General features: G+C 33.6%; 1 protein-coding gene across 1 annotated transcript; it reads left to right on the forward strand.

Annotated features, from left to right (window-relative positions):
- Positions 1–392: 392 nt before the first annotated feature.
- On the forward strand, positions 393–7,104 carry LOC129269457 (GATOR2 complex protein WDR59-like). Its single transcript, XM_064095884.1, has 4 exons — positions 393–541; positions 2,828–2,877; positions 4,028–4,172; positions 6,978–7,104. The coding sequence occupies exons 1-4, from the start codon at positions 479–481 to the stop codon at positions 7,065–7,067; spliced, it is 348 nt and encodes a 115-aa protein (XP_063951954.1). The 5' UTR covers positions 393–478; the 3' UTR covers positions 7,068–7,104.
- The last annotated feature ends 3,563 nt before the right edge of the window (positions 7,105–10,667 follow it).

Here is a 10,667-nt window from a genome sequence, read left to right on the forward strand (position 1 = left end):
ATACCATTAAATAATAATAATGATATTAATAATAATGATAATAATAATAATAATAACAATAATCATAATAATAATAAAATGAGGGAGCCAGATATGGGGTAGGATCACATCTCTATGGGTAGGATCAATATAATATTATTATAAGTGACGAGCAAAAATTTTGACCTTTTTATTGCAAAACTTTAATATTCTGTGATAGATTTTGGCATAATATTTTACATTTCCTTATCCATTGTTTTATTTTCTACCTCTTTTTTTTTGGTCGTGGAGTTTATTGGGGGCACTGGTGCCAATTAAAGCTCCCCACCCCCTTTCCATCCATCTGTACGCCAGTGATTATTAAATGCTATGATTATATGGAGAGCCTGTTTTTTTTTCCGCTAGCGGCGCGGCGCGGCTAGCGCTAGCCATTATAGCGAGTAGCTGGCTGGATGGCTGAGAGTGGTGTTTGGTGCTCGGGTGTACTACTACTAGCAGAATGTCGACTCGGTGGACTTGGACCGCTGAAAATGTTTCAGTACAAAGCTGCTCAGAATCCCAGGTATATATCAACATAATTATTAGAGTTGTGTTAGATGGAAAAAGAAACAAAGTATCTGGGAAACGGCTTACATCAATCTAGTGGCGGTGTACGTTTGCCTATTTCATTGCCCCACGTATTCCAATTGATGTTGGGTGGATCTCAGTTAAGACAGAAAGTAAACAAACGCTATTTTGAGCTGGGGAATCGGTCAGAAATTTCAGTTTCGCAGAGGGAACCTATTTGAAATGGCATTGACACATACATATCAGTGACTTTTTGAAATCTTGAAGGAATCCCAACAAATTTGATATGATCATTGGAAAGCTTGTGAAATAAGAAAAATAATGGTGCTTCAATCAACTCATTGTCTACTCTACTAGTAATAATAATATATTGACGGAGATATTTCAATTTACAGGGGAAAATATGCAGATCTTGTCCTGTCAAAAAAAAAATATTAAAGGCTTGTTTGAGTGGGGGAGATTGTGGCTTTTTGAAATCTTGAAGGAATCCTAACAAATTTGGTACCATTGGAAAGCTTGTGAAATAAGAAAATGAATGGTGTATAAATCAACTCATGATGTCAAATATTGACAGATATCTTTTTGTGTAGAATGTGTAGATTTTTTTTTACAGCACAAGTAGATATTCATAACTTACACAAAATGCAATGAATGGGACTGTGTAATACTTTTTTTAAAAGTGCAATGCGCTGCTATGCGTGGCAAGGCATGCCCTTGAATTAGACATCATTTTATCCATAAAACTTCAAATTTTCTCATGGTATAGTTTTCTATAGGGTTTTTCCTCCTCATTTAATGGCTTCATACATACATGGGTGCACAGACAATACAAATTCTGAAAATGGCATTTCACCGAACTCCCTACTATAAAGTGTTTCTAAATATCTCTTGATCAATTGAGCTAACTTAGAGGGGGGGGGGGGGGGGTGATGCTCGAATTATAATGGCGGGGGTGTGTCTCACGAAACCGAAATTGGGGTCTAAGGAATTGACTTCAAGAGTAAAAAATGTGGTCTTGGGAACTAAACATATACTGGGCAGTGTGAAAAAATGTCTATGGATGGGATAGCGGCAGTATGGTGTCTGCTAACTATGCATGGCGCTGTTAACGACGTGGTCTGGTCTGGTCTCTGGAATGAAGTGATCATGATTCTGCATGATTTACTTGAGGAGTGGATAGTCTCCTATTTTCTGGTTTTGCCTAGATATGGTACAATTATGGACCATGCATGGGAGCCCTATATTTGATACAATTTTATACATTGATCTCCTTATTAATTCTATAATAATTTGTTTTTATATTGAATGAAAGGTAAAAAATGTTTTTCTTAAGGGGGGGGGGGCTGGAGCTGCAAATGTTCCTAAGAATAGGGGGAAGGAACACCAGATTGAAGCCAATTATTGCCAATGTTTTGTTCTCATGGTCTCCATTTAAAATCAACTGAAAACTTAAATTGTACTCATTTTGTACAATACTTCAAATTTTAGTTGTGCAGATGTACAGTACATGTAGGACTCCCAATCTTACATGTAGGTGACAGTGTTGAAATATTGGGTTGCTGTTTAGGCAACACCAAATCCAACACTGACCTACATGTAGACAGTACAGAAGCAAAGTGAGATACCTTCTTTCTTTGTGTGCATTTCAGCTTTTTCATGACCATATTTTGGTAGGGCATGAGTAATAACCATTGCACAACCAATTTGAAATGAATTGGCTTCATTATGGCTTAAGGCAAGTAGCCATATGAATACCAAAGGAGCTCGTTGGAAATTGCTGTAAATTGACAATGACATAGTTCATAATTTCATAAATATTTTTAACCAGGTCAATTTGCAATGAATTTAGTGGAGTTAAGTAGGTATTCACAGAGCAACATCATAGGAATACATTGAATTAGTTTATTACAAACAACATAGCTTGCAGGCGGAACATGTTCAATTTACAAACAAATATCAAAAGAAATAGTATGATTAAACAAAGGTAAGACACAGGTCATTAACATATTTGAATGAAAATAATAACAGTTATAATATGCAAAGTGTGACTGATAAAAAACAATGTAAAAATATCCCTGTGTTTGATATCAGAATACAAAAGAAAAACAAATAAAGCTAATTGAACAATTGAAGAAAATAGATATGAACAAAACAGGATATAAATGGTTTATGGATTGATTCCCACCAAATTTGGGAAATGGTGAAATGCAAAAAACCTGGATTAACCTCGGGGAAATGCGATTCTCATCTCTGTTTGCTCTTGTCTTTATTTCAATTACAGGCCACTGCCATGGCACTGGATTCTACTGGAGATTATGTACTCTTAGCAGGGTTTGTATTTCTTTCATCATTATAAATATGATTTAAAGTATTAAAGCAACATCAAAGAAGTGATAGATTGTTAGTACAGTGGGCATTTTTTAAAATGGAATACATTTGGGTAACTAGTAACTGGCATTTCCTGAAAATCAAAGCCTAAGAAAATACAATAATATTCGTTTTTTTATCCATGGTAGCCACTGTTGCTATAAGCTATTATTCCAGCAGGCATTTAATATTAGGATTTTTTTTAAAGGATTGTTCGTGATTTGCTACTTACTGTACAGTATGGTACAGGTTGAAATTTGTCTGCAAAGCAATATTACATTTCTAATTTCATCAACAAAAAGTTTGATTTCAGTGACTATGTCAGAATATACTGTACCTGTAGGCTGTGGAGTGATAATTATTTAATTCAAGTTCTTCATGTTTAATTCCTGGCTCCCATTATATTTCTGCTTTGATGTAAATGGAGATAGATAACTTTATGCCACAATAATTTAGTTACCTGTTTTGTCCATGGCATTCCAATGGTTGATATCTCTTATCTTGTTTTATACTGAAATGTACTGTTCTTTCCAATTTTCTTTGCCGAATAAATATTATTATTACTACTACTACGTACTACTACTACTACTACTATTACTACTACTACGTACTACTACTACTACTACTACTACTACTACTACTACTACTACTACTACTACTACTACGTACTACTACTACTACTACTACTACTACTACTTCTACTACTACTACTACTACTACTACTACTACTACTACTACTACTACTACTACTACTACTACTACTACTACTACTACTACTACTACTACTACTACTACTACTTCTACTACTACTACTACTACTACTACTACTACTACTACTTCTACTACTACTACTACTACTACTACTACTACTACTACTACTACTACTACCACTACTACCACTACTACCAGTACTACTACTACTACTACTACTACTACTACTAGTACTACTACTACTACTACTACTACTACTACTACTACTACTACTACTACTACTACTACTACTACTACTACTACTACTACTACTACTACTACTACTACTACTACTACTACTACTACTACTACTACTACTACGTCTACTACTACTACTACTATAATGATTTGTTTCCATTTCTAGGCGGAGGGGGATAGACGTGCTGCATCTTACAGACATGCCCCATTGTAAACCTCAACGTGTAAAGCACAAGACAACCATGAAATGGGATATTAGTGTTGCAGAGTGGAATCCTCATGCAGAGCAGAAAAATCAGCTTGTTACTGCTGTAAGTGATCAGTTGGCAAAATTTACAAACAAAATTGTGATCTGCCACCCTGTAAACCTACAATGAATCATCAAAAATGTATCATGAGATTTCTATTTAACTTGAAAAAGCACATCTGAAGTTTTAAAATGATATAAACATGTAACTCGTCCAATTGATCAACATTGACCTACACAATCACTTGATTGAATGTAGAAGAAATCCAGTGAGCGATTAAAAAAATTAAGGACAAAACAAGGTCTGAATTAAGGGGTTCACTTTAATCTTGGTGTAACTTCCAAGCAGTCCAGAAAAAAAATGGTGTAAGAACAAACTCTATATCTTGTCTTTCATTTAATATTACAACTTCAAATTTTGGTAGCATGAAAAAGAAGAAATACCCTTCAGGGTTTTCAGCCCATCAGGGAAATCAGAGAATTATTTTACCCTTTTCCAGTCTGGGAAAAATAAGGGAATTTTATTTTTTTTTAAATCCCTCATATCTGGGAAAATTCAGGGAATTTTTATCGGCCCAAAATTCAAAAGCACGGTAGTCAGTCAGACTCTGTTATATTTTATTTAGTTGCATATCAAAACAACATCCATTGAATGACTGGTTATTTTTTTTATACTGAAAATACATATAATTAACTGCAACAACTTAGAAAACATGTGAAACTGGGAATAAATAATTATCAGGGAATTTTTAAACTTCATCAGGGAAAAATCAGAGAAGTTTGTTTTCTTGAAAAGCTGGTAAACCTGCCCTTTCAGTTAAGCTAATTTCGTAAAATTTCAGTTTTTAAAGATGAAACTATTTGCAGAGAACATTCGCTGGTGATTCACTGTTGGTTTTGGGATGGCTTGTCACAAGTTAATACAAAGCCATACCTGCAACTTTCTAGTGACAGTCCTGGGGTGGTATTCTGAGATCCATTTTATCTCAGATAAAATAAAATATTTTGTCTCCTTTAAAATCAGTCAGATAAAATTCCCTTAAAATCTCTCCAAATTGGTATTCTGAGAACAATTTTATCTTCATTTTATCTCTGTAAGACACACCTACATTTGAAGCAATATCCAATGAGAAATGTGCTTTTATAGCTCTCTCATCTCACTCAACCAATGAAAATCCATTCCGCCAGGAGGTGTGGCAAAGGAGTGAGATTGCGTCAATTTATTGACTTCAAATACGCTAGCGCATCTTTAAAGAGATTCTTTTTTTTTTATGACAACATTCTCGTTTTTTTCGATGTCTATATCGCATCTTTTCAAGCATAGTTTCAGAAACAATATTAGTCAAGAAAAGTCTGATGAAATAATTCCTGATTGTACAGGAATAACGTTATAGGAGTTACTCTCAATGAATATATCATTTTTCCTCATTTTCAAATCAACATTTGGAGTTAATTCACCTAGAAATATTGATGAAATCAACGTCATGGAGATAAAATAGCTCCTACCCTCTTTTAAGTCTATTTTATTTTTTCTTCAAAGTATACATTGGTGCAAGCTCATCATCCACGTTGTAATGGTAAGATATGCAATGTGTATGATTTCTGTCATGTATCTATAGATACGCAAGATAAAATTTATGCGCAAGATAAAATTTCAAATTTTATCTGAGAAATAAAATGCCATCTCAGAATACCAATCTCATTTTAAGAGATAAAATAAAATATTTTAAAGATAAAATAACCTCAGAATACCACCCCAGATCTGTGGTAAAAGAGGGATCTACTGTGTCCTTCATTTTGTGGAAAAACTGTCTGTACTAAAGATCATGTGCATTGTACCGATTTCAGGCTCAGACTTCCAAAATTACAATTTGAAGGCACTAGAGTCTGTGACAAAAACATTAGAAATCCCTGTAACACGCCTATCCACAAACATTTCTTTTTGCTGGATTTGATCCATTTTGAGCCAGGGATGGGGAGACAGTGACATATATTATCAGAAGAGGCGAGGAGAACTTAACGATCATACAACATCCATTGATCGTAATACTTGATTCCTCTGCTTCAGTACCTGTTAATGGTTTAACACCCTATGGGTATCAAAAATACAATTGAGTATATGAATATAGGAATGATGCAAGTCCACCTCTTGGTCAAATGGGGTTTAATGTGGGGGTATTGTACATGAGCCCATCTTGTACCCTGGCATGCCACCAAGAAGTGCCCAGAAAGAATGATAAACAAGATTATCATTGGACATACAAAAGTCATTTTGTTTTTCATGATTTTCTTGATATTAACTATCTTGAACTTGAATCTTATCTAGTCATGCAACCAATTATATGGTAGTATTCTAGTGTGTGGAATACATGATATAAAATATTGAGAAACTCAAAGCATATACTTGTAATAATGCTTGACCATTATACTGTCTGTTTGGCTGTGTAGAAGGCCTTTATTACATTTTTTTTTAATTTAGTGATCAAAAGCTATCTGCTAAAAAGTAAGATTGTTTCCTGAAATTTATGCCCATTCAATGCTTGATAAGATTTTGAATACAGAAAAGAAAACAAAATAACTTTTTGAAATATAATATTTTTTTTCAACCGAGATAGACTTTTTGATTAGTGCATTGTAATTGTAAATGTGATTGTGAGCTATAGATAATAGATTATAGCTCGCTTCTTTCACACAATGTGTGTTTTAATATTCATTCTTTGATTTTAAGCAACAGTGATAAGTCACTTGCGGGATCCTCGCGTGGAAGTTTTGACCCTGAATTTCATCAAGTTGCCTTATCTGACAAGGAATTCAGACTTTGAAAATGCAGTTACCAAAACTTAATACTTATTCATTGATTTCTTTGCAGTCCAACCAAACAGCTGATGTTTTCACTCTGAGTGAATCTGAGTATGTTCAAGCCATGTCACTTAAGGCACACACAAGGACAATCAGGTAAGAACTAACACTTTCACAGAATTTCATTGAGTGTACAGAGGCCCGTTGCAGTATGAGTTGTGATCAAACTCAGCTCCAAAAATCAAATGAAGTTTGACTTCTAACCAATAATATGCATGTATTAGGGACTTGCACTTGATTTTTGAGTTGCATTTAAACGCAAGTGTTTCTGCAATGGGCCCCCTGGTAGTGTTGTTTACTGATCCAGGTTTACGATGATATCCTGGTGATTTCAGACCATGAGAAGGTTCTGGGATCAATGCACTGTGACCATATATCCTAGCAAGAAAACAACCATATCTAATTCTTCCTCTCATATATTCATTGAGTTTCTGTAAAAATTATCTTTTTGCATGAACAAAATATGTTGGATATGGTATGGTAGAGTACATGTACACGGTCATCAGCAAAGCCTGTGTTAAAATAAATTCCAAAGTTTTCATTCATTTTTAATTCTAGACAAATTAATAAATAATAATGATAAAATAATAATAATTTTGATATCTTATTGAGTGCACACACTGTCTAGAGACGCTCATGGCATTAGCCCCGCAACAGTTCCTTTGGATATATATATATATATATATATATATATATATATATATATATTGTAAAGAAATGGATGAAGAGTTGCCAAAAGCTGTTGTACATGTATAACTTTACACATTTATATATATATATATATATATATATATATATATATATATATATATACAAACAACAACAAATATAAAAGTTTAATAAAAAAGTCAACAAATCTGAAGTTAACAAGAAAGTGCAGTTTTGCTTAAAATTCTGCTTATTTCTCTCTACTTTATCTACATCGCATTTTTTGTACGTTTTTAGAGCAGCATCGCTGTTGGTCATGTATGGCTACAAAATTTAGATAACTGTTTTCAGTAGTCCCTCCACATTTTTGTCATGTGTTCACAATATTGTAGTTCAATAATTTTTTTATTATTTTAAATTACTGTACATTTGCTTAAGAAATGATGATTCTAATATGAAGCCTGTATATAATGGCAATGAAAGAATTCGGTACATGTATGATGGCTTAAATTGTTCTCAATTTTCTACCTCATCCAACCTTAACTGGCTGAGAAAGCTCACTACTTCTTGTGTTTGGGAAAGCCATTTTGTTAAAACCCAACTGTGTTTATTGAGAAGCCTGTACTGCTGTTTGACTTGAGAGGGCAGCAGATCTTGCAGGCCATTTCTCTTGATAGATGGGAAGAGATTGTCTCATATGCCATCAGCCGATAGCCAAAAAGGCATGTATTAAAGGGCTACTCCAGGCTGAAAATAATATCTAAATAAATATTTGAAAAAATCAACAACTAAAATGTTGAAAATTTCATAGAAATCTGATGAAAAATAAACAATTGTGTAAAGTTCAGCAATATTTTGTGAAAACAATTGAATACCTGTTGCTGCGCACGACACTGGCACCGGTCCAACGGTTCCAGACCAGTAAAAATTGCTGTCGGGCCAGTAACTTTTCAGAAATAGCCAACATGACCAGTAAAAAATATACCGGTATCAAACCGATACAAATAATATTTTCTTCTCTTTTGTAAATTACAAAAAAAAATGGCTCTGGAGTCTAAAAAATGGCTCTCATGAATTATGTTTTGTGTGTACGTGTGTGTGTGTGTGCTTTGCCCTAGTTTGTTTCTTTTTTTCTTTTTTTTTGGGGGGGGGGTAACAATAAGAAATAAAAGACAGCAAAATAAACTCAAGTCTTTTTAATGTTTTTCTTTATGGGACCAGTAAATTTTTGGTTCAGACCAGTAAAGAATGGAAATACTGGGTATCTACTGGTACAACACAAACAGTTTGGACCAGGATTAAAAAAAAGGGTTAGTGTGGAGCCCTGCGGTTGTGATGAATATGCAATAGGTGGGCCGATGATATCCGTATTTTCACTTTTCTTATTTTATTACCTTTTTTTTCATATTTTCATAAAATGTAAAAACATGTTTGAGCAAAGATACATGTAATCTCATACAGTAAATCAGCATTCATTCCTATTTTTTTTACATTCTGTTTAGGAAAGAAATTGAATTATTAACATAATGTCATGTAATAAAATACAAAAGAATGACTGGGGATATGCCATCAGCAACTTGCTCATTGCATAATTATGAGGACATCCATACAACTGTTTCTCCAACCCCATATGTAAAGGTTTGAATTGCCATAACTTTGCTATGAATTTCTGGTCCCATTTTGATTAAATTTTCGGGGTTTTGTTTGTAAACAAATGATTTCTGTGCCGAACTACAGACGTACTGACTAGTTACAAAAGGAAATACATTTATGCTCCTGTAATGATAAATTGATAATTACTTTTTGCTACATGTACCTTTAGTTGGATGATATGAGCAGACACATTTCTCACTTTTACATGGGAAAGAAAAATAAAATGTTGCAATATTTTTTGAAATATGATTTGAAGTTACTTACTTGACTTGCCACATGCGGTCAAATCTGTGATGCATAACATCACAAATACATGTTGTAGGATATATTCAAACAAACTAATCTTGAATTTTTGCATTGTGCTAGTTTGTGGAATTTTTTTTGATTTTATTAGATTTTTTTATTTTGAATTTTTAAATTTGAATATTGTCCTATTCTGATTTTTTTTCTTCAAATTTAAAATTGTTATCATATGATAAATAGATATATACTACAGTATCACATTTTTTTCAAAACTGTCAAAATATGTGTGTTGCGGTATTTAAGAAATATATAGGCCTATATATATACAGTATATATTTGTAAAGTTGCCTATTTCATATCAAGTCTGTTCATAGTAGGCCTGAACAGCAAAGAGCACACCAAGCCTCTAATTTTGTGATTTTCATGCAAGGAGCAGTCCAAACTCAAAATAAATAGCCATTCACTCCGATACTCTGCAGCTTCTGATATTTACACTTGATTTGAATTGATGCCATGACTGGCACAGAATTCATAGTATTTCCCTCTTCCCTTTGTTCATCTGCATACAATATAACTGTTTGCAAATACTTTCTAAAATCCCTTTTATAAATTGTCCCACTTTAGATTTCTCTGGATTTTCTTTTTTATCCAGGACCCATTCTTTTCAGTTCTTTCAATACATTCACAGTTCAGTGAAAAGGAAAGGCTCAAATTATACCATTCTTTTCAATTAATCTGTGCTTTGATAGAAGTAAGGAGATTATTTAGTGAATGCCAACTTTGGCTAAATGTGGATTATCAAGATGCATCTCTCTAATGCATATGAATCAGAAAAGAGGCACGTAGTACTTCTAACAAAGTAGGAAGGAATAAAAATGAAATGGCAGGGGGGGGGGATGGATCATCGTTAAGTATGCAAAGTAGCTTTTCAATGCATCACCATGGAGCTTCATGTACATGTACGAGTATGAACAACCATTTTGAGTTCATTATTTATCAAAGCAAGAGCATGGATTCTTCTTTATAGTTCCACCGTTTCAGCTGGATGATTGAATGATCAAGCAATTTGAATGATTTCCTTTCACATAATTTTTTCATGGAACTATTTTCAATAACGGAAAAAAGATAATGGTGGATTATTCTGCAAATCTGAATT

The sequence above is a fragment of the Lytechinus pictus genome, chromosome 2 (genome assembly GCF_037042905.1).
Source record: "Lytechinus pictus isolate F3 Inbred chromosome 2, Lp3.0, whole genome shotgun sequence".
Taxonomy (NCBI): Eukaryota; Metazoa; Echinodermata; class Echinoidea; order Temnopleuroida; family Toxopneustidae; genus Lytechinus; species Lytechinus pictus.

Bases quoted from the DNA above. Each gene is read 5' to 3' on its own strand.
- LOC129269457 (XM_064095884.1), top strand. From the start codon at position 479: ATGTCGACTCGGTGGACTTGGACCGCTGAAAATGTTTCAGTACAAAGC. The intron at 542-2,827 runs GTATATATCAAC...TTTCAATTACAG, and splicing joins AAAGCTGCTCAGAATCCCAG to GCCACTGCCATGGCACTGGA. The intron at 2,878-4,027 runs GTTTGTATTTCT...TTCCATTTCTAG, and splicing joins GATTATGTACTCTTAGCAGG to GCGGAGGGGGATAGACGTGC.